The 24022-nt window shown below is 47.4% G+C and overlaps 1 protein-coding gene across 2 annotated transcripts in view; it reads left to right on the plus strand.

Moving 5' to 3' along the window:
* The first annotated feature begins 5959 nt into the window (after nucleotides 1–5959).
* The window catches only part of AHR (aryl hydrocarbon receptor), a 59984-nt gene continuing 41921 nt past the window's right edge, over nucleotides 5960–24022 (plus strand). Inside the window, exons 1-2 of one of the 2 annotated variants that reach the window (XM_074195424.1) lie at nucleotides 5960–6074; nucleotides 19086–19273. In XM_074195424.1, coding sequence (XP_074051525.1) covers nucleotides 6016–6074; nucleotides 19086–19273 — 247 coding nt within the window. In that variant the 5' untranslated portion in view covers nucleotides 5960–6015. Of the gene's footprint in view, nucleotides 6075–6476; nucleotides 19274–24022 lie in introns of those variants that run through there. The other variant, XM_074195423.1, reaches the window with a different exon arrangement.

The raw sequence follows: 24022 nt of genomic DNA on the forward strand, positions 1-24022 counted from the left end.
CCGTGTGATTTCCCAAGTGGAGCAGTGGAGCAATTTGGGGGCAGCTTCAGTCCATAATGTGATCAACTGATATAAAACAGGACAATTGCGGGGAGGGGGTCTGCACTGTCTGATCTGGCTTTTCTCCTTCAGTATGACTTCAGTAGACAATCCATTCACCAGTGTGGGTCTCCACTTCTCAACATCATCGTGACGAGTCTTTGCACATTGCAAACAGCCCTCTTGATAATGAACATCTCCCCAGGAACCTAGGCTGGTCCTTGGCCAGACAGATGCATTGTCCCCACCGGGAGATGGGAGTCTAGTCAAAGTCTTCCCAGCGTGGCAGGGCCAAGGCACAGTGCAGATGCTAAACAAAGGCTTGTTGATTAATCATCTGTTAGAGATGGCAAGAATCCATGAGCACCCATAAGCAGCTCTCCACTTTTCTTCTTTGTACTTCAGCATTCCTCCCTGCCAATCTGCCTCCTGCCTCCACTCTCCCAGGATCATTTCTTCCCACCAGGGCTGGATCTGCTGAGGCTGTGCCCTCCTGTCAGTCAATAGACAATGATTAAACATGTACTATGGGCCAGGCATTATGCCAAGCTTGGACAGCCTCTGCCCTTGAGGAGCTAGTTTAGCTGCAGCACCAAAGGGCTCATGGGAGGTTCTCTCTGCCCTGCAACTAGGTCCTCTGCTGTGCATCAACTATTCCTATTGGAATGGGAGTCCCCCCTGAGAAGAGGTTTCCTTCATCTTTGGGTTCAAACCTGTGATTTCCTTAGTGTAGGAATCCCAGTGTGGAAATGCCACTGCTGAACAGCCCTCTGTAAAGTGGCATGAGAACTACTTAGGAGCCTAGGCACTGAGAGGTCAAGTTCTTCCTCCAGTGAGTTTGGGAAAGTCAAGAACTCCACTCCACCACAGCCCCTTCTGACTCTGAAGACAGCTCTCCAACCACTGCCACCCGATCAGGCCTCCAGGATCCATTGACCGTGAAGACACAAAGCATCCTCCAAATGCTGGCAGCCACTGCTGACCATTTCTTACTCTCACTAGAGACTTCCTTCAGCAGCTGTACAACTCCCTTCCTTCCCGCCTCAGGCCCCTCTTGCCACCCAGTATTTCAGCAGATGGCAGCAGACTAGAAGTCCTTTGACTTTTGTTTTTGCCTCTGGATTTATTCCCCAGCACCTGGACTAGTACTACACAGGCCCAAAGGAGACTTGTCTGCTATGTAATTGAGAAAATGGTGGTTTGTTGGCGTTTAGACTCTTGGCTCTTTCTCTCCACCACAAAGTGGCTGTCATCACTGTCCTTAGCATCTCAGTCTCATTTCTAACTTCATTGGTCTTTTCTTGCCTTCCTTTATTAGGGAGTTCTCTTTTGCATTTTTGTTTCTCCCCAGCCTTTAATACAGTGCTTACTGTTTCCTGATTGATTCCTCTCACCTCAGACCCCACTGATCCCTTTCTCCTTTGCTTCCCAAGTTGCAACTTGCAGGGTGTTAGGGTGGGGGAAGAAGGGAGGGAGTGACACACTTTTTTTCAACTGTCTTTCCCTAAAGAGGAAAGAGATTGGTTTCCTCTGAACTCATCTAGCATAGTAAATTCTCCCAAAGGGCTTGCACACCATTGGCCTTGTCTGTTCTGCAGTTCCTGGCCTGATTCCCTGATGTCCCCATTGGCAAAGGTCTCATAGCAGACCATGGTGTCACTCTGTCAGCTGCCATCTTGGCCATGTGCATGGAGCCTCGAGATGCCCTTTTCCTTTTTCTAATTTCTAATTCTATAATTTTGGCAGCCAGATGAAACAGTGGATAGAGTACTGACCTTGGAGTAAGGAGGATCTGGGTTCAAATCCAGTCTCAGACACAAACTGTGAGACCTTAGGCAAGTCACTTAACCCTGATTGCCTTGCAACCAGAGCCACCACTTTGATTCCTATCTGGACACTGGACCCAGATGGCACTAGAGGAGAAAGTGAGGCTGGTGACTTAGCACAGGCCCCCTCATTCGAATCCAAATCCTGATGTCATGGTCTTCTTCGAAAGTGAAGGATAAACATCATCATCACTTCTAGCAACTCACTATTCCTATAACTTTCTAAAATAATAAAAATCTATAGTACTTACTTGTATGCCAGCTCCTTTGCTAAGAACTTAAAATTCGTTCATTAGATCCTCACAACAATCCTGGAGGTAGGAGCTATTATTACCACTTTACTGGAGAGGAAACTGAGGCAGAGGGAGTGATTTGCCCAGAATCACACAGCTGGTAAGTGTCTGAAGCTGGATCTGAATTCCAGTCTTCCTGACTCCAGACCTGGCACTTTATCTACTGCACCGCTTTCTTCTTGCTTGTGCTTTGTTTGACATCAGGGGAGACGGTGCCATGACAAGCAAGTGACAAGCACTTTCTCCTCCAGAGCCATCAGGGCCCAGTGACCAAATATGAATCAGAATGACTGGCAATAGCCCTGGATGTGAGACAATTGGATTAAGTGACTTGCCCAAGATCACACAGCTAGGAAATATCAAGTGTCTGAGGCTCGATTTGAACTCAGGTCCTCCTAGCCCTAGGACTGTGCTCGATCATTTCATCACCTAGTTACCCTAAGACATAGCTCCCCGGTCACCACTCCCTCCTATGTACTGTCTCTGCCCAGAATGTTTTGCTCTCCTGTATCTTTGATTTTTCCTTTTCCCTTGGGCCTTTCCACTGAAGACATCTTTTTTTTTTAATAAACTTTTACTGATGGCTTTGTTTTTTCTTTACTTTGTCACAATTTCTCCCAATATCCTTCCTCCCTCAGAGAACTATTCCCAAATAGTAGAGACATTCTTTTTTTGTTTTTGTTTTTGGTTCTTTTTTTGCAAATGGCAACTTATAAATGCTAAAAAAAAAGAAAAAGCAGAAAAAAATCAGCCTAACTGATCAATAAACTGAGTCTGAAAATAAGGACATTGTACAACAATGAACCTCCCATCTCTTCAAAGGGGCCAGGTTATCTTCTCATTATTTCTTCCCTCAAGTCATATTTTGTATAATGGTGAAAATTTGACTTCTGACTTTTTGTGTGGTTGTTTTTCCCATTTCCCTTGTAATAGTCAGCATTTCTATTATTTTCTTGTCTTTGCTTAATAGATTCTGCATCAGTTATGTTGATCCGCTCATGCTTCTCTATATTCATACCACTTGTCCTGTCTCTCAGCACAGTCATCTTCCATTACATTCATGCACCACAATTTGTTTAGTCATCTCCCAATCAATGGCTATTGGCATGGTTAATCACTAAAAAAAGTGTTATATTTAGTATTTTTGAGAACTTTACTTTTGTTTTTTTAAGTTTTTGCCCAAGGCCACACAGCTAGGAAATTATTAAGTGTCTGAGGCCAGATTTGTACTCAGGTACTCCTGACTCCAAGGCCAGTGCTCTATCCATTGTGCCACCTAGCCGCCCCTTGCATTCTTTTCTTATAAAAACAGCCAACCAATCAGAAAACAAAAGCCCCAAACATAGGCCTTTGAAGTGGTTCCTTTCTGTTTCTGTCACCACCAAAGATTCCATAGGAGGAATCTCATAATTTCACTTTTGCATCACCCACTCATGTGCTTTTAGCTTCTTCTAAATCCAGCTTCCCAAACTGCTGTTCTGAAACTTCTCTTGAGGATCACAAAATGAGCTGATTCCTGTACTGCCACATGCTGACTCATAAGAGGCCATTTACTGAAACAGATTTCCCTTGCCACCTACTCCACAAATAGTTCACCAGCCTATAGATGAAAATGGCCACGGAGGGGAAGCCCACTGTGTCCAGAGAGAAAGAAGCCCTTTGATTTTGGACAGCTCCCTCAAGAAACATGTCTTCATATTAAGTCTAAATGTGCCTTTCACCTTTTGTTCTTATTGGAGACCACACAGGACAACTCTAGTGTTGGGTCTCGCTATCAGACATTGTGCAAAATACTAGAGCTACAAAGAAAGGAAAAAGACAGTCCTTGAACTCGCTACAGTCTAATAGGGAAACAAAATGCCAATTTTTACAACCAGGCTATAGACAGGACAAATTCTTCCTCTGTGAAATATTGCAAAATGGTAACAAATGCCCATCTCTTCAATGGGCTTAAGGGTTCTTTTCAGAGGGTATGAACTTGAGAGGGTATGATTAGCAAAACAATAGGTGAATTTGGACCTCAGGAACCTGAAGCAACAAGCTCTGCCACTTCCTAGCTATATGGCCTTAGGTAAGTCAGTCCACTGGGGTCCACTGCAAAATGAGATCATTAGACTAGACAATCTGTTTCTTCCACCACTCTGGTTGGATGTCTCCACCTCATAGCTGCTGGGTCGGTCCTAATCTTTGGGAAGCTGATGACACTGGTGGGCCATCCTCCCCTGTGCCAACCCTCCAGGTCTTTTTTCTTTTCTCTCTATTTTTCTTTTCTCTACATTTTACACCCCAGCCGCAGCTTTCACCGACACCTCTGAAGCCTGAGGTCCATGTCCAGGGAAGCGATTGTCTGAACCTGGATGTCTCTGTATCTCTGGTCCACTTCACCTTCATAGAAATGAGATGGGGGGGGGGGGTGGATCTGACCAGACAGCAGTTCTCCAGAAAAAAAAAGGAAAACCTTATCCGCTGAATATGAATTAAGAATGGGATCTGTTTGGGGGTTTTTGTCTGTTTGGTGGCTTACGAAAAGAATAGAACCTGATGGCACCTCAAATTAGGAGGTGATTGCCATAGCTGATCACAAAGGGCCATTTCAGTCCTCAGTGGGACATTTTGGGAAGGGCATTGCAAGCTGGGAGATTTCTAACTAATAGAAGAAATTCTTTCATTAAAAATCACCCCCCCACACACACATCTGCCAAGCCCCCGCAAGACATTGATCCTTTAGGGTGCCCACGGGGTCACCACCTTTGCAGGTAGTTTTTGTTTTCTCTTTCCATTTTTGGCCCCGGATGATCTGATTCATAAAGCAGCACCGGTGGGCAGCACCGAAGGGCTGAGGGAAATGAGGCGGCGAGGGAGAAGATACAGCCCAAATGGGAGAAAATGGCAGATGCCACCCCGGAGCCCAGCTCCAAGCCCCACGCTGCCCTCCTCCTGGGAGGCCCGGTGCCCCGCTGACTCCCTCCCAGCTGTAAGCGATGAAAACTCTAGAAAACGGACTCTTTCCTAGTGGGGAGGCGTCGCGGGGGCAGAGGGGTGCGGGCGTCCCGGGGCTGGCGGGGACCTGAGCCTGGCTGGCCCGCGGGACCAGAGGGCATGCGGACAACCCGGGACGAGAGGGATGTGGGCACCGCCGCCCAGCGGGGCCGGAGATGGGGGCATCTGGGGCTCCTGACACGGAGGGGGCGCGGGCACCGCACCCGGGGACTAGGTGGGGTGCGGGCACGGCGGGGCGGCCTCCCCGGCCGCGGGCCCCCGCCTTCCGGCGCCCCGGGGCCCGGCTGATGGGGAGGGGGACGCCGAGGGGAGGGCCGGGCCGCCACACTTCGGCCGACCCCCCTAAGATGGCGCCGGCAGCGGGGCGGGCACGCCGGCGCGGTGACGTAGCGGGGCGGGGCGGGGCGGGGCGGGCCCGAGGGCGCGGCTGGCGGGCGGGGCCGGCGGCGGGCGGGGCGGCGCGGGGCTGACTCGGCGGCGGCGGCGGCGGCGGCGGAGCTGGTGGGGCCCCGGGAGCAGCGGACGCACGCGGCCCGGCCGCCCCCCGCCTCCCGCACCTCTGCCCGCGGCCCCGCGCCCGCCCGCCCCCCGCGCCCGCCGCCTCACCTGCGGCCCCCCGCAGCCGCCGCCTCACCTGCGGCCCCGCGCCCGCCCCCCGCGCCCGCTGCCTCACCTGCGGCCCCGCGCCCGCCCGCCCCCCGCAGCCGCCGCCTCACCTGCGGCCCCGCGCCCGCCCTTCCCCCGCAGCCGCCGCCTCACCTGCGGCCCCGCGCCCGCCCTTCCCCCGCAGCCGCCGCCTCACCTGCGGCCGCCGGAGCCGCCCGGAGCCCGCACGCAGCCCGCAGCCCGCAGCCGCCATGAGCGGCGTCCACATCACCTACGCCAGCCGCAAGCGGAGGAAGCCGGTGCAGAAAACGTAAGAGCCTGGCGCGGCCGGGACACCTGGCCCCGCGGGGGGCCGCCCGGGGTGGGGGGCTGGTGCCCGCGGGCCCGGGGCTGCCGCGCGGTGAAGGGGGCGCGGGGAGGGTCCTGCGCCCGGGATCCCGCGCCTCCCCTCCCCCACGTCACCCCGGGAGCGGGGCGGGGGCCCCGGGGCTCTGGGGGGCGGCTGGCCGGGTTCCCCCGGCCCGGGCCAGCCTGGGACTCCCGGGGCCCCGAGCGCCCAGGCTCGCGGCGGGGTCTGGGGCGGATACGGAGTGCTACAAAGTGGCGACCCGGTGGATACAATGTTTCCGATCCCCAGCCCGGGGACGGGAGCTCCGCGCTGTCCGGCGGGCGCCCGGGGCGCTCCCCTGGGGTCCGCGTTCCGCCCTGGGCTCCGGGCTCTGCTTTTCTCGTGACAGGTTTAACCCGGGTGGGTGGGAGACGGCTCCGGGGGCTCCGGGGCCCCCTTCCTCCAGCGCCCCGTACTGTCGGTCATTGGCCCCGGAATAAAGGCCAGAAAAGACCTTACTCGGTAGCCACTTATGTGGGGTTTTATTTGTAGAAAAGTCGATCGCGGCTCGTCCTGCACCCCCTTTCGTTGGAATGCTCCCTCATTCCCAAAGTCCCCCACTTTCAAGACAGTTGAGTTTGGTCTTCCGTTTCCTGAACCTGTGAATTTCCCAAGGGCGCCCCATTCCGAGTGCAGGATTCCTTTCTGTCTTCTTGAAAAGCGCGATGTTAAGGTGGCCAGGAATTCTCGGCATGGAAGCTCCCTCCCAGGCCCACTTCTACCTCATTACAATATAGAGACTTGGCGAGTTCACCCGACTAATGGTGATTTACCCGTGAGATCTCAGCCCGAAGGTACCAGAGAGGCGACTTGAAATTGGGTGTTCCTGAGTTCCAGCAGGGCCCTCTCTCATGGTGTCACCTTGGGTGACTCAAGGATCCAGACGGATGCAAGTTTTTTTTAAAAAAATCCCTCTGACACCTCAAACTCATTGTTAGGGCACATTCCTACATTTTCATGTGTCATGTTGATATATTGAATTCACCCCCATTTTTAACTATTGATAAGCAGGATGACACAAGGACACTGGGTAAAATTGGAAGTGTTCCTTGGCTTGCAGATGCACCGGGTTTATTTTGAAGGAGCTAGTTAACTAACTTGAAGAAAATTTCTATAAATAAATAAATAAATTTACATTTAGAAATTTTCCTCTTTAGTCTCAGTGATTCCTCAGAGTTAACTCTGAAAAAATCTGAATGGACGTGAACATATGAACTCCATGCTGGTGCCCTAAAGAGACACTAATTAAACTTAGCAGGCCCCAATTTTGACAGCGGCATCTTCAGACAGTGTGCATTACATGAGGGTTTGAACCGAGGCTGTGATTTCCTGCTTGGATCCGGAGGATTAGGAGAGGGCAATTTGTCGAGTAGCTGCACTGAGAAATCAAACCAATATTTTGCATTTTATAAGATGCTTTCTATTACAAAATGGATTTGGGGATTTTAGATTTTGCTTATGACCTTAAAATATTATATGTGGAAGTCCCTGTTCATATGTTTATTAATAGGATAAATGAAAAGTGGTAGAAGTCTAGATTTTCCATAAGCCCTTTCGTTATTTTTCTATGTGTCAGATCTTGGAGATGATGATGCTCCTAAAATAAACTTTAATAAGATATTCATTTTTTAGGCAGGTTTTTTCCTTTTATTAAAGATTTTGAGTTTTACAATTTTTCCCCCAATTACTTCCCCCCCATGGAAAGCAATCTGTCAGTCTTTATTTTGTTTCCATGTTGTACATTGATCCAAATTGAGTGTGAAGAGAGAGAAATCATATTTTAGGCAGGTTTTAAACTATTCTTTGTTTTTCACTGAATTCTGTAAGATGTCTAGAGAGATTGCCTGCTCATCCAAGACAAAATGATATTTAATATTTTATTTGTTATCCCGCCTGAGAAGCAAAGCTAATTCTGAAGTTCTACCAAAATTCAGTTGAATCCTGAAAGAATTAAACCATTCTATTTGTCCCGCTTGGACTCTGTCCTTTATGTTGAATCCCAAATAGGACCAGTGAGAGAATTTAAAGAAAGGAAGGAATTATTTCTCTTTGGCCATTTCACTTCTTTTCTTTTAACTTCTTTGTTCTTACTCCTCGATGGTTTTCTACAGTCTCTAATAAAACACAAATACCTTCCAACCTGCCATTCGTATAGGATCAGCTTGGAGGGTGGGAAGAACCCGGCTCTAGCGTGCAGGGGACCCTTTGGGTGCAGGAATGGGGTCTGAGCTGTGTCTGCTCTAGGAAGAACCCCCAGTTGTCAGAGTATTCAAAGATGGCCAGGTCACCTTTTGAGGGGGTGGGAGGAGAAGTATTATTTTATTGACTTTATTCTAATTTGAAGGATGACTATAAATCACCATTCCATTAAAAACTAGAGGAGACTTGGAGGGAAATCCCTAAAACGAATTCTCTAGTCCATCTTAACAGAAAAATCTTGCCCCCGAGTTGTTCTTTCCCAGGGTTCAGAGTTTTGTTGTTGATGGATGGATTGATCCCTTAAGAAGTCACTCTCTGCCTCCTTTCTCAGTACCATGCCGGAGGACCTCAGATCCAATTCACCTGAGGATCTGAGAAAGTTTGGGGACTTACTTTTTGGTAGAAGCTCAGGAACTTTGTATCTGCAGCAGTTCTCATTTTAACATTCTCCTGGGGAAAGTGTTGTGTTTGTAACTGTGACCTGGGATGCTTTTTTAATAGAAAAAAAAAGCAAATAGAAATTTTCATTAAACTGTAGAAGTGTGACTTACATCAGGACCTTTCCCAGTAGGCTTGGCATAATAGAAAGAATCCTGGGTTTGGAATCTGTGGAAATGTTGGAGAATGGTGGCCCTGCCCCTGCTCAGTGCAAAGTGGAGGGGATGCCCCAAGGACCCCTGGCATGAGCCAGCTGCTGCAGTCAGCTCCCCCCAGTGGCCAGCAAAGTGCTTGAGGCAATGGAAGCCTCATCTCCTTCTGAGCCTCTTGGGTGCTTTAGATGGCTTGGGCAAAGTCCTGCCAAAGTGGCTTATTGGTTGCTTTCTTGGTGATCAGAATTGTGGCATTCTAGTGTCTCCTTTAGTGCAGAGAGACCTGGAAGAGTTGGGTGCCTCCCCTGCCTGAGCCATCTGGGCCACATCAGAATCTATTTTTGGAATCGGCCAGAAGAGTTTCTGCTCCAACCTCCCTTGACAACTCACTCCAGTGTTAAATAACAACATTTCTTCTCCCTAATAGAAAATGCATCATTTTATGTAGCCAGTTGGTGTGCAAATCTATTTTCTTTCTTAATGCTAGAGCCTTTGTTATTATCATCATCATCAGCATCATCAGCATCATTATCATCGGCTTTACGATGGCCCATTCCTCTCATCCTAGAGCTCAAAGCACAGGGTTTCTTGTCAGAGGACCTAGGTGGAAGGTCGACCTTGCCCTGGGCCACAGAATTTGGCAAAGTACCTTCCCCTGAGCCTCAGCCAGGTTATCAAAAGCTACCTGAGGTGTCTTTCATTTCCAACTCTGACCTCAAGGACCTGGGCAGTGATAATATCCTCTGCTTCCCTTGTCCCCCTGAGGAAACTGAGGTTCAGAGAGAGGTGGAGTCGCTTGTCATGGGTTCCAGAGATGTCACAGCCCGAATTCCAAGCCAGTCCTCTCTCCACTTTCTCTTGTTCTGTATTTATTAGAGGAAGAAAAGGCCTCTGTTCTCTTTCTTTAGTTGAAACAATTATACTGACCATCATCCCATTACTGAATTTAGATTCTCCAGTCTTCTTGTTTCAATAATACTCTTATAATAATCTCTGTATATTCGAGGTTTTATGATTACAGAGGGCTTTGAAGAAGTTATTTGAGCCTAGTGTGAGAGAGACAAGGTTTAAAGTTGAGATTCTTACCTTGTTGCTATTTTCAGTGTCAAAGAAGAGAACTAAAATGGGGAATTACTATCATCTGCTTCCATGTATGTATTTTTCAGAAAAGATTAGGCGTCTCCCTTTGAAGGTCTTCTGTGGGTTCAGAGTGAATGACTCTCTAGGGAGGATTTACCTTTTATCAAGTTTTAAAGTACCCAGATTGGATTAAAGTAAATATGTCACCACCTGTCTTTTACTAAAGTCTGATCATAGCTGTGGTGTTTTGAATATGCTTTTGGAATTGTGTGTCCTTAGCAGAGGCTCTTTTGACTCAGACCTCCATGTAGAAGGGGCATCAGAAGCTTCATAAATCCCAGACACGTTATCTGAAGCTTTTGCTTCTGCCATTTTCCTCCCAATGATTTTATGTACCAAGCATACAAAGGGCAATGGACAATTTCCTTGGAAAATTAGATTTTAGAGAAAAAGTGCTTTTGACCCATTAAAAAAAAAGGACCAATAAACAAATGAAAATTCATGATCATCCTGACCCTTTCTTAGTCGGAGTGTCTTCCTTGAAGACAGTAATTGCCTGGTAGGTCAGCCAGGTGATCAGCCCTGCCCAGATAGTTCCCCTTCCAGACTTGGAGCTAGATGGTAGACACGGGTAGACAGCAAAGGTAATCTCTTTATTTTGTAGACAAGGAAACTTGAAGCCCAGATTGGTGAAGTGTTTATCCAAGGCCACACAGGAAGTAAGCAAAGGGGCAGAGCTGAGATTGGAATCCAGATCCTCTTGCCTTCAATTCCAAGGCTTTTAAGATACAGGCAAATAGGAAAGGGGGGGGGGGGGTGGATGAAGCACTGGAAGACTTCTTGCGTTCAGATCTGACCTCAAACTTCCTATCTGTGTGACCCTGGGCAAGTCATTTCACCCTTTTGCCTCAGTTTCTTGATTTGTAAAATGGCAAGAAAACCCCAAATGGGGTCTCAAAGAGTCAGACATGAATGAAAAATAACAGAACCACAACAACAGTAACTAAATACGGGATAAAAATCAAAAGCTCGCCTTGCCGGTATTTGTGTCTGTACATTCCATCAGTAAATTTGCGTGGATATTCATCAGTGACACAAAACCAAATTGTTCTGAAATGTCAGGGTTATTTTGGAGAAAATTCGAGAAGATGCCCACCTAAAGTAAACTCCTGGTGCCCCTTGCCTGCCCCCTGAGGCTCTTGTGAGGAGGCAGCTTGTAGCTGAGGCAGTCACCTGCGTTTGGGGAGAGGTTGGCCTCACCGCCCCCTTGGCAGTTCTGGGATGTTGTGGTGGTTCATGCTGCCTTCTCAAGCTTTGCCCGGAGAGGTCTCCTGGGTGGTCAGCTTGGAGCCAGTGCCCAAGCCATGCTGGGAGTTAAGCCTTTGCTCCCTGGGAGGAGTACCTGAGCCGAGATTTGATCCTGCCTCCCCCCAGCATAGGTCTTAGCTTGACTGCCATGTTTTTGAAGGCCCAGAATGGGGCTATCTGAATTCGAGGCATTTAAAAGGCTTGTAAAATTCAGCCTACAAATAGGCTAGAATCCTTATGGGAGAGCGGGGGGGGGGGGGTGCAGTTAAGAAGACCAGGATTCTGGTCTAGCTCTTTACTCTATCAAGCGGTGTGACCCTGGGCAAGTCACATAGTTAGTGTCTCTCATTTTCTAAGTCGAAGGAGCTGAGCCAGGTAGATGGAGCTGACTTCCTTCTTGGGCAGACTGAGCCTTCCCTGCCCCACTGAAATGACAAATCCCTAAAAGTCAGAATCGTAGTATGTGATTTATGTTGGTTTTGCCCTAGTGCAATGGTCCAGTCATTTCTTGTATCTCACTCCTGGTCTCATTGGAGATCCTCTTAGGTTTTCAAGGTGTGCTCTGGCCTGCAGTCTCTCCTGCCAAGTTGGAAAGGCTCTGGGAACGGGCCAGGGGACAGTGTGACAACCGAGGACCAGCCTCTCCTCTTGTTGTCATGGTGACTGATGAAGGACCTGTGCTGCCTGGGTGTGGACTGCTGATGCCAGAGTTCTTGGAAAGTATCAAAGTATTTCCAAATTTGTCAGTGGTTCTTCCAGATCACTGCAGCAGAAATTATTGTTATGATAACTGCATCCCAGAGCCCCAGGTGCTTCTCAGGGGAGGCTCCTATGGAGGGCTGCATTTTCTATAGACATTCAACAAGGGACATGGGTATTTTAGGGGACATTGGTTTTTGGACTAGAAACTCCTTAGGGCCAGCAATCATGTCTCACTGCTTCTTCCCAGGCCTTAGCACTGTGCTCTGTTATCCTAACTCCTCCTGGGCAGGTTTCTGGAAACAGAGTCAAAACTGTTCAGGACTCAGACTGAGCTGCAGGACTAGTAAAGGGGGCTACCTGGAATCTTTGTCACCACCCATCCTCTCATTCCATACCCTGTTTGTTGAAAGTGCTCAATAAATACCTATTAATGAAAATTTTTTAGCTCAAGTATGTTTTACTACCTGGACTCCAGTTTTCTAAGATTTAGGAGAAAGAAGCCTCCTTTTTCCTGGCAGATACTTGGAAAAGAGTCTTAGCTTGGTGTCATGCCACCCAGGCTTGGATTCAGAAGCAGTGAGCTGGGTGCTTGACCTTGGCCTTACCCATTGAGGGACTGGGTCAAGGTTTTTTTTACCTTTGGAGGACTCAAAATGAGAGGCTTGAATGTGATTGCCCCTGGGGTCACATTTACTTTCAAATCCAAGAGGAGTCATGTGATGTCATGATATCATGGCGGGACCTTGAAGATAGGGTCTTGGGGAGGACCATGGATAGGGAAGTCACACTTAGATGCCTATAAAGAAGTTGGACAGTGTAGTAAGTAGGCCCAAGCAGAGGCAGGAGGTTTATTGGGCACTTGCCTCCAGCAACAATGTCATGCCAGTCCCAGCCTATTTCTAAGAAATGCTGTAGGGGAGCCTGGTCTTTAGGATGCAGCCTTGTCCTCGTATCTCCCTTTGGTCATCTCTATTTTGAATTCAGTCTCTTCTGGCAAGGGGGTGGTTTCTAGGAGGCAGGAAACAGCAGGCTAGACATGTACTTGGAGACAGCTGTTTGAGCTGGGGTCCCCAGAGGCATCTGGAGGGGTTGGCGCAGCCCTGAGGTAGAAGTGGTATTCGGCTGCCGCCCAGCCCGCTGAGGAAATGGGCTTATAGGGTGCCACAGCCTCTTTAACTTATTACTATAGAACTTAAGAATATCTACCCATAATTCAATATTCACATCCCAAGATAAACAAGTCAGAGACTCTCCTTCCAGAATGTCGGGCTTATCTTTTGCAGTTTGGAAATAGGAAGTATTTGAAGATGTCAGATAATTTTACTTCTATTATATATGGCTTTTACTGATATTTTAGAGATGATTTCTGTTTTTAGAGGGGTCATCTTTAGCATCTTCACAGGAAGAAAGATTTGGGCCAAGTCCCTGAAATTATTCCTACCTGCTGAGAGGAGAAAACGGTGTCAAAAGCAGTGATAAGTTATATTTGGATTTAGCATTTTGTTATTTAGATTTGTACTTGGCTTATCTTTAATAAACCAATATGGTAGAACTCAGTGTTGTCAAGGAAAAAATGCTCTTGTCATTTGGCCAATCTTTTGTCTTTTATTCCGAGTTTGGGCCTTAGTAGGTTCAGTTTTCAGACAGTTTCTGGAAGAGAGATCATAAGATAGTTTTAAGATAAAGTCAAAGTTTTCAAGAAAAGAGCCTTCTCTGAAAAGCTGCAGGGTGGAGAAACTGAGGGTCCAATTGCCCACAAGCCTTGCTTTTGCTCTGGGCCTCCGCTTACATGATATGCTGTTCATAATAGGCCTGCTGGCTCTTACCACTGATGTGCAGCCTGAGTAGTCTCCCAGCAGTTTTTAAACTTACTCTCTGACTTAATACATATAGTGTATTCAGATCATCTTAGTGTTTGTTCACAAGACGAGACCTCAGCATTTGTTTTGCACAAACTGGTTCAAATCTTAAGGGGAGGGCAGCGGGGTGGCACAGTAGATAGAGCATGGCCCTGGAGTCAGGAGTTCTTGAGGTAAAATCTGGCCTCAGACACTTCATAATGACCCAGCTGTGTGGCCTTGGACAAGCCACTTAACCCCATTTGCCTTGCAACGCCCCCCCCCCAAAAAAACTAAAGGGGATCCATGTTGTTGAATATATGTATGGGGGTTTATTTCCCTTTCTATTTAATCTTCTCCTTCGAATGTTAAGATTTGGGGCAGAGGATCGGATCCTCTTTTAGAGTCCAGGGAGATGATGCATGTAAAAGCACTTTCTGATAGGTCAAGTCCTGTACAAACAAAAGAGGCTTGGATAATTGGAATTGGTTTTAGAATGCTGGTACATTGTCTCTAACATGACCATTTCTTTCTGCATAGATCTGATTTTATTCCTTCCCCAATAAGCTTTGCGTAGCAAAGAATTGTTTAAAAAAAAGTTCAGCAAAGCTTGAAGCAGTTCATGAATGAGTTTGGCAGGGTCTGCCCGGCGTGTCCCCACCCCTCAGTTCAGTGACATTGGCAGGAACCATTACTTGCCCTCACTTTATGTCTTTAGAAAATGCTAAACACGGAAGCCAAGTGGCTATAAATTCAGGCCCTATAAATCAGTGATGGATCCTGGAGGAGAATCAGGATTTCATCTCCGGTTCCCATTCAGGCCACGTTCTGATTTCATTTTCCTAGGAAAAGGAAAGTTGCACAAACAGGACCCAGCAGCCAGATCTCGGAAGGGCCTGTTTTTGCGATTCAGGGAGGGTAGAGCTGGAAGGGGAGAACGCATCTCCTTGCTTGGCCCAGTTGCTTTCTTGTTCAGAAGAGGAAGCAGGGGTTGGAAGGATATTCTTTCTCAGATCCACAGGGACGGTGGTGTTTTATTGGGCCAGAGTTGAGATCAGAACCCTGACCTTCTCATTGTCAGGAAGATTCTTTGTGTTCAAAGGACAGTTTTCCCACCATTTTCACTGTATCTTTTGTGAAAAGTTTTGAAAACTTTAACTTTTCTAAAATCATCTGATGTGAAACCCTCTTGGTTCAGAGATTGATGCTCTCTTTCTCCTCTCTCTCTCTCTCTCTCTCTCTCTCTCTCTCTCTCTCTCTCTCTCTCTCCCTCCCTCCATTCATCTACCTCTTTCTCCATCTGTCTGTCCATCTGTCTGTCCATCCATCCATCCATCCATGCATCCATCCATCCACACGTGTAGATTACAGCCAGGCTATGCTTTCTCACCCTAAATGACTTGTCCCTTTTTTCTTCCTAATGTGCCACCATGGTGGAGGGGTCTTCTGAAGGGCTTAAAAGGAGGGGTGTATATGCTGGCATGTTAGAGACATTCTCTCTACTGTAACAGGGCCAAACTAAATCAGAGGACCCATGTGGGGGCTCACAAACATATACACTCCTCATGCACACACATGAAGGGGTCCCGAGACAGACTCTGACAACATCTTCATTCACCTACTTTCATTGCCTCTGTTGACTTCAAGCTGAGGCTGAGCTGAGGTGCCACAGTGATGCTCTCTGACACAGGTTCCAGCCCCATGGGCAGGCTGACCTTGGCCTCTGAGAGTAGAACGAGCCTCTTCTTCTCACCTTGTCTGTAGGACTCTGTCATCTGGAGGTGACTCAAGGTCATCTCACTTACTTTGAAAAAAAAAGAGAAAACACCCCGTATGCCCCCTGCATCCTCTGCTTCCAGTGATGGTCAGAGGTGGTCAGGTGGATGAGGGGAGGGGTTAGGTGCTGTGCTAAGGGTTGGGAGGGGACAGCCTGGCCACATGGAGCTTTCAGCCTTCCCCCACTGACCACAGGTGGATGATGGACGAGCCAGTTCAACCAGGACAGACAGAGATGATCCCGAGAGGGGGAGGCATTGAATGAAAGGGGAAGGGTTCAGAAGAGATCATCCCGGGGGACCCAGGACAGGGAATGTTTGGTTTGAGGGACTAAGGCAGGAAGCTAGGGCCCCTGATTCTCCGAGAGCATGGTGGATGGGAGAAGTGGGCAGGGGTGGGGTGTTCGCTTTCCCAGTGCCAAACAGGGGTTTGATCTTTGATCCTGGAGGAGACAGCTAGAACCAGAGGTTATTGGGTGGGGGGAGATAATATAGTCAGATGTGGGCTTTAGAAAGACCATATTGACTGAATGCAGGATGGGCCAGTTTGAAAGAGATTTCTGTCAGCAGACAGTTGCTGGGCAGAAGCTGGGCTTGGAATTAGCAGGACCTGAGTTCAAATGTGGTCTCAGACACTTACTAACTGTGTGATCCTGGACAAGTCACTTACCTTCTGTAAAATGAGAATAATCCTCATATTCCTCCTCGGAGAATTGTTGTGACTCAGTCCCAAAACTTTGAGGAAAGAAAGGATCAAGGCGGAGAGAGGAATCAGAAGTGCTGAAGGCTGCAGAGAGGTCAAAAAAAGATGAAGATCCCTTCTTTCTCCCAATCTCCCTGTTCTTACTTTCCTTCCAATTCATTGTAAATCAGGAGTAAGCATCTTTTAACTGAAACCGATGCAAAGCAAGACTCTTGTATTCAAGCCAACTCCTTAAATATTTAGCTTTCCAAGGCCTTGCCCAGGCTGTCCAAGGGAGCTAAAGTCATTAATAGTGGTGTTATCTGGTGACCCCATCCCACCAGCTGCCCTCTCTCCACCAATCTCTGGAGATGCCCAGCAGAAGGGAGCTTATATTGTCCCAATAAGATAGAACAGATAAATAGACCATACCTGTGATGGTTGGAGGAGAAGGGGGGAGGCACTCGGGACTGAGATGATCAGGAAACCTCCCAGAGGCACTGGAGGTAGAGCTGTAGGGGAGCCATCATCCATGCTTGCAGACCCCCAGCCTGATGGTCTTGGGACATCCACTGCTGGAATGGAAATGCCCTCCCATAACCCCGAAGGGCTTGGGAAGGGCATAAGACGTCAGCACCAGGGATTTGCACATCAGAATAGACACAGGCCAGTGACGTGAAACGTGGGCTTTGACTGGACCCTGGGGCCGCTGTGGGAGGCTGGCCAAGGAGAAGGGAGCCTGGAGCCCAACGTTTCCCGGCAGTGGAACAGAAGAGGGTCAGAGGGAGCTGACAATGCTGGAAGCAAGATTAGATGATAATGCACAACTGATTGTTGCATTTCATCTACCCTCGAATAAAATCATTTAATCTTCAGAATTATTTTAAAACCAGTAATCCTTCTGGAAAGAGAGACACAAGCACAGACAGTGTCATTGGAAGAGGCCTGCTTCTGGAGTTATACAAACCTGCCTTAGTGCCTTAGTATCTTAGGGAGACCAGGGGGTGCTAAGCAGGAAGTGCTGTCATCTTGAGTTTCAGTCCTATGTGACCAGAGGTCATAGTGTAACTGGCTGGGTCTGAGTTTCCTACTCTGTAAAATTTTAAAGCTTGAAAATGGATGACTTTTAAGGTCACCTCTAGCATCTTGACTATTATTCTGTCAGCTTTCCTGAGCCTCAGTTTTCTTCTCTGTAAAATAGGGATGACCCCTGCAGTGCTTCCCTACAAAAACTGAGGAGACTCAGATGAGAGAATGTCCATCCAGGTCTTGGAAAACTTTAAAGGGAAGGGTCTGTATAACAGCTGTGGGGGGGGGGTCCTCTCCAGTCCCCCACTGCTTTTTTGCCTGAGTGCATGGTTGGCAGAAACTTCTTGCCCAAGTAAAAGTAATGAGTCACGATTCTCTAGGAAATCAGGAGAGATAGGTACAATCCTAGCACCCATCAAATCCTCTTAAAACAATCTGCTCTTGGAAAACAGAATGTGTGAATCTTGAAGGGAGAGTTGAAAGCTAGGGAAAGGAAAGGGCCTAAGCCATACCCAGTGGCACATGTGAGAGAATGGGAAAGAGCCCTAAGAGGCCAAGTAGAGTCTGGCTTGTTCCTTCACAAAAAATGGTTGGAGTGTATGGATAGATTGAAGGAAAGAGGAATGGCTAGTCAAATGGACTTGTGGTGGATGAAAGGAGGGACAAAGGGAGGGAGATATGGAAAGATGGATGGTTGGATGGATTTTTGGATGAATGGTTAAATGGACGTTTGGATGATGGTTGAAGAGCTAAAGGTATGGAGGTTGGATGGATAGTCGAATAGACTTTTGGATGAAGGGAAGGAGGGAGAGATGAATAGATTATTGATTGACTGGATGGAGAGAGGAATGGATGGATGGTTGAATGGATTTTTGGAAGAATGGATAGATGGATGACAGATGGAGAGATGGACAAAGGAGGGATGGAGGAATGTTTGGATGGTCAAATGGACTTTGGATGGATAGATGGATGGACAAATGAATGAATGGATGAACAGTGCATTGATTGAGTGCTTTCTATAAGCCATTACACAGGTCAGCTAAACAAATGAAAAAGTTGCTTCGCTCATCCTTGGCAGCCTGCTCTTAGAGAGGGCTTCTTAGAGAGATGGCTGATGGGAGATGGGGACATGGTTGTGCTGAGACCCTGTCAGAAGAGATTGAGAAGTGGCACCAGGCAGATTCAGTCTTGCAGTTTAATGAGATTCCCAATTTCCTGAGAAAGGAAGGCATGGTGGAGAGTCCAGAGAAGTCCAAAAGTGGGGCACTAGTACCTTATAAGGCACTTCATTAAGGGGAAAGACAAGACGTGTGTTGTATAGTTGCCTTGATCTTCAGGGTAACCAAAAGAAGCTTGCGAGGCCACCAACTGTCCAAATGCACAGGCCTGGGGGGCTGTTTTTCACCTCTCCCAGGAGATTGTTTAATTGGCTAGTTTTGTCCTCAGCAAACTCATTAATTGATGGGTCGCTGTTCTAAAAATGGCTGTTAAAAAGAAATTCATCTCATCCATTCAGCATTTTCACACATAGTTCCAATGAATTTTGTTTTTCACTGACTTTCTTCACTAACAAAGTAAAAGGTATGTGTGAGGTTAGAAGAGTCAGCTACTAGTTTCAGTGCTTGTACCTGAGGACTTTCAATGGGAAGCTTTGGCAGACACCTTCTTGGATGGGGATGTGATTTGGGAATTTTAACGTGTGTGTTTGTGTGGGTGTCTTTTCCCTCCAGAGTAAAGCCGGTTCCATCAGAAGGTGTGAAATCCAATCCGTCCAAGAGACATCGAGACCGGCTGAACACAGAGCTGGACCGACTGGCCAGCCTGCTGCCCTTCCCCCAAGACGTCATCTCCAAGCTCGACAAACTCTCCGTCCTCAGACTCAGTGTCAGCTACCTGCGAGCCAAGAGCTTCTTTGATGGTGAGACAGCAGGATTTCATTTCTCTGAGCTTGCTTGTAAAATAAATGAAAATATAACAGATGTGTGTATCACATCTGTTTGGGTATTTCACATTTTTAAAAAAATTAACCATATGTGAGTGAAATCTCAAGTTATGATTCTGCATTTAAAGTGCGGTGGTGAAGCCAAGTGTGTATTGGCTTTTAAAATCAATTTTCCAGTTTCATTCATCAAACCAGATGTCGCCACTTAAATGAAATCTGTCAATGAGCCTTTGAAAATAATAGATTTCAAAGTAATGCTCTCCTACAGGAATATTCCAGATTCTCCTTTGCTTTTCTCTCTTCTTCAGCTCTCTTAAGTCTTTTTTTCCCCCTACAAAATTCTCTCCATCCCTCATCTCCACACATAACAGTTGTATAGATTGTCTTGATAACCCCATCGTATTTCATTTAGTCTATTCGGGTGGATTTTCATTCCCTTAGTTTTCACTTGACACTACGTCAACTCACTAGAATTGACTGTGACGTTCATTTCCGTGTTTTGGGGAGGCTGTGAGGCATGGTGGATAGAGTGTAGGAGTCAGGGAGATTTGGGTTTGAATCCATCCTCACACCTACTGTGTGATCCTGGGCAAGTGCTCAATCAGCCTCAGTTTCTTTATCTATAAAATGGGTATAGTATTAACAGTTTAGAGGCTGAGCTCATGAATAGGAGGGAAAACACTGCATTCCTTTAACCTGATTCTATCAATGTGCGTTATCTTTACTCAAGTAAAATAGTTAAAAAAAAAAAAAACCATGCAAACATACATAAGCATATGTGTGGAGCTATATATCTGAGTGTGACCTCACTTCAAACCCAGGAGTTGTGTTTTGCTCCATTGACCCCCCAGGACCTCAGGGATTGCCCACAGGATGGCCCGGGCTCAGCAACTGTAGAGGGTCGAGATGTTTGGCAGGGGTCACAGCACCATCTGGGCTACTTGTCTCCCATCTTGTTTTCATAGAAAGTGTCTTGCAGCGATGGCGTCTATTTTGCAATGGTTAAGACTGAGTTATCTTTCAAACTGATTCCATTCTAACATGGAAGCCGTAAATTCTAACTCGCAGCAATGCACATTTCTAACTCAATGCACCCAACAGACTTTACTTTGAGCATCAGTTTGACTTGTCACCTAAACATAGAAGAATTTTCTCTTGTCTCAAAGATGTCTGGGAGCACTTGCAAAATGCTCCTAATTCTGTTTTTGGTGGCTTGGTGTTAGTCTTATGGGGATTGGGATATTGTGGCAGGCTGATGAGACAAGAGCAGGCCTTGGGGAGCCCTCAGCACAGTCTGGCCGGTGACACTGTACCAGCAGCTCTGGGAGAACATCATTTATCCAGGCAAACTCTCAGTATGACTGGGTCCCACATCTGTGGTCTTCCTACCTGAAGGGTTGTGATTATGTGTCTATCACACATACAAATTCTTGCAGACTTTTCTCAAGGAGACAAAACTAAATGAAAAAGAAGGGAAACAAAGTCTGCCTTCCTCTGGGATTTTAAAGTTTGGAGGATGCTGGCCCAAAGAGGAGATGTAGATGTTACTGATGTGCCCTTTACCTGGGGAGTGTGGATGGCGATGGCTGCGGCGATGGCGATGGCTGCAGCGATGGCGATGGCTGCGGCGATGGCGATGACTGCAAATAGCCCAGCCTGAGCAGGGAAATTGTAGTCGGGAGGGAAGGGAAGCACCAAGTGAATAACAGGATGCAAACAGGGGGTGTGGGAATTCCTGCGGAAAGAAAATATAAACGAGTAATCATATGATCTTGTTAAAAAGGAAACCCAAGTTTTTGCTATAACAATAGATATTTTTCCAAGAAAATAAATTCATATATTCTTAGTTGAAATAATCCAAAGTGAATGGGGCGCCAAGTTTCGTGGCACTGATCTGCTCTGCTATGGGCTTCTAAAAAGGAACACGGGGTTCTAAATTAATCAGATTCATTCATCCTTTCCTAAAACTTCCCCAGAAGACACTCTAGACTAGAACTTCAGAACATTTGGGAGCAGCCTTGAGCCAGGACACTGGCAGCCAGAGAAATTCAGAATATCTTTGATTCACTTGCACTTGACTTAGGCTTAGACTTTTGTAACAGAAATTCATATTATAATATATGTAGTGTCTGGGTGTCTGGGTGTTTGTATAAGACACACACACACACACACACATTTATGTGCAGATTGGCATTTCTGTGACATTTTACGAAAAAGGAAGAAAAATCTATGATTTCCCTAATCATTTTGATTCAGTTTTGCTTGTAAGCACTGGTCTTTGATTTGTTATTTAAACCTTAAATTGAACCTATATGTCAATTCAGACAAGTATATTTATTTCTTGAACAGTAGCATAATCTAGTGACTACAGAGTGGTCCCCAGAGCCAGGAAGAACTGGGTTCGGGTGCCGTCTCTGACCCTTTCTGACTGTGGTGAACGGCCACTCTCAGGGCTCTAAGTAACTCACCTTGTACCAGTGCAACTGCAGCTTCTGCCCCTAGATCTGTCCTACCTGCTCGTGCCTGGGCTAGAGGTATGGCAAGAGACCAAAACCATAGGCCTCTGCCTTTAATGGAACCTTAGGCTACTGGGTAAAAGTCTGGGTGTTACATTCCAGAATGTGGCTGCCCTCTCTCTCTCCTTTCTCCCTTTTGTTTCTCTCTCCTCAGTCTCTTCCCATTCTCGTTTCTCTCTCTGAATTCTCCCCTCTGTCTCTGCTCTGTCTCTGTCCCCATTCCCCCCCCTCCATTCTCCCCTCTTGTCTCTCCTCTCCCCCTCTGTCTCTGTTCCCATTCTCTCTTCTCTCCCCTCTGTCTTCCTCCCCATTTTCCCCTCTGTCTCTGCACTCAGTCTCTCCCCCCCATTTTCCCCTCTGTCTCCCTCCTCTCTCTTCGCTCTCCCCTCCCCTCCTCCTCTCTCTTCTCAGTATATGTTTACAACTGAGTCCTCAGCCAAACGTTTTATTTTTTTTTCCACAAAGCACATCACAACAAATGTGTGGATTCTAAACATAGAGATCACTTAATGTTTACGTGCCAGGCCCTGGGCTAGGGCAGGGGGAGTTGGGGGAGGGTGGGAGGGCCGTGCAGATACAAAACCAGCACAGTCTCTGCCCTGAAAAGCTGGGGCAGGGGCTGCAAACAGATGCCGCAGAAGCACACAGTTCTTTTGGGGAGGCCCCGACCACTGGGGGAAAATCAGTAAAGGCCCCTTGAAAGGGTTCCCAGAGGCACTATCTCTGGGCGGGATACACTGAGTCTGGGGACCCTTCAGCAGACCAGGAGAGCTTGAAAGGGATTTGGGGCAGCACAATCTAGAACTTGAAGGGCCTAAACTGGAGGCAGCTTTGATGGCTCAATAGATAAGAGCTCCAGGCCTGTCATCAGGGAGACCTGAGTTCAAATCCACCCTCAAAAACTTACTACCTGTGTGATCCGGGACCCATTCCTTCACCCTGGTCTGCCTTCATTTCCTCAACTGTAAAACAAGGATGGTGATAGTACCTTCCTGCCAGGACTGTTGTGAGTCGGTAATTGGTCTTTATCTCTGAGGCACTAGGGACCTTCTTGCTAGGGCAGGGAATGAATGACACAGCCGAGTCTGGGCTTTAGAAATACCCACCCAGTGGGTGGGTGGCGACCGGACTGGGGAGATCAGAAGCAGGGAGACCCAGAAGTCTGGTACCAGACCTAAAAGCTTGAGGGTTGTATGACAGGCATCCAGGGATCTGCTCTGAGGGGTGACCTGGGCTAACTGGGAGGGTCCTTGCCCTGATCCCTGACTCTCAAAGGCTGTTACTGCCTTTGGTAATTCATTCTTGAGCTGTCACTGTCTCAGGGCAGGCTCTTCTCCCCTTCTGCCCCCATCATACCTGGGATGACACAGGATGCTCCCAACAGTCCTGCTTCCCAATTACCGAAAGCCATCATCCTGTGACTTCCCACCCCCACCCCATCCCTGCAACTTTGTCTTGGGCTTCTCCTTCTAAGGCATTTGGTTTTCTCTTCACTTTTTTTTTTTCTGTTTCTCCCTCTCGTTCCCTGACTTTGTAGTCTCCATTTGGTTATATTTTATTAGTTTGAAAATCATTTCTTTTGTCCTTTATCTCGAAGGTTCTCAGAAATCTGTGATTTGGTCAGTTTGGATAATTTCCAGAGATACAGAGAACATCCTTCCTTCAAACTTGAGATAGACAGTGGCCATGAGTCCCCATGGATGAACACTTGGTCACCAGGTGCCTGACCTTGGTTAATGAGCCTCTCAGAAGAGCCAGGAGGGTCTGGAAATTGGATGACAGACTCGTCTTCATCCAGGGAGATCCTTCCTTCTTGGTAGAATCCGCAGAAATTATATAGAGCCAGATCTCCACCAGGGCAGTAGTTCAACAAGGAAGATGGCAAGGGAGTTGAGAATAATCAGTAAAGGAAGATCCATTGGTGGAGGGAAAAGGCAGAACCATCCCCCCAGGCCCTCCAGAGAGGACTGACCCCCAAATAGGCCACAGATGGAGGAGAAGTTTCACGATCCAAGGCTATGGGTGTGTGCAGAATATGTTTAGAAAAAGTGAAGTAATGTTCACCAAATCTTGACTTGCTCTGTCCCTGATCTATTCGGAGCCATAAAAGGATTTGTCTTCATGCAGGAATGAATATTTTGCTTCTTTAAAGTGATTCAGGCCAAGAATAGAAACAGATTTTTACACAGGAGGTAGACAGTGGCTAGTA

The sequence above is a fragment of the Macrotis lagotis genome, chromosome 7 (genome assembly GCF_037893015.1).
Source record: "Macrotis lagotis isolate mMagLag1 chromosome 7, bilby.v1.9.chrom.fasta, whole genome shotgun sequence".
NCBI lineage: Eukaryota > Metazoa > Chordata > Mammalia > Peramelemorphia > Peramelidae > Macrotis > Macrotis lagotis.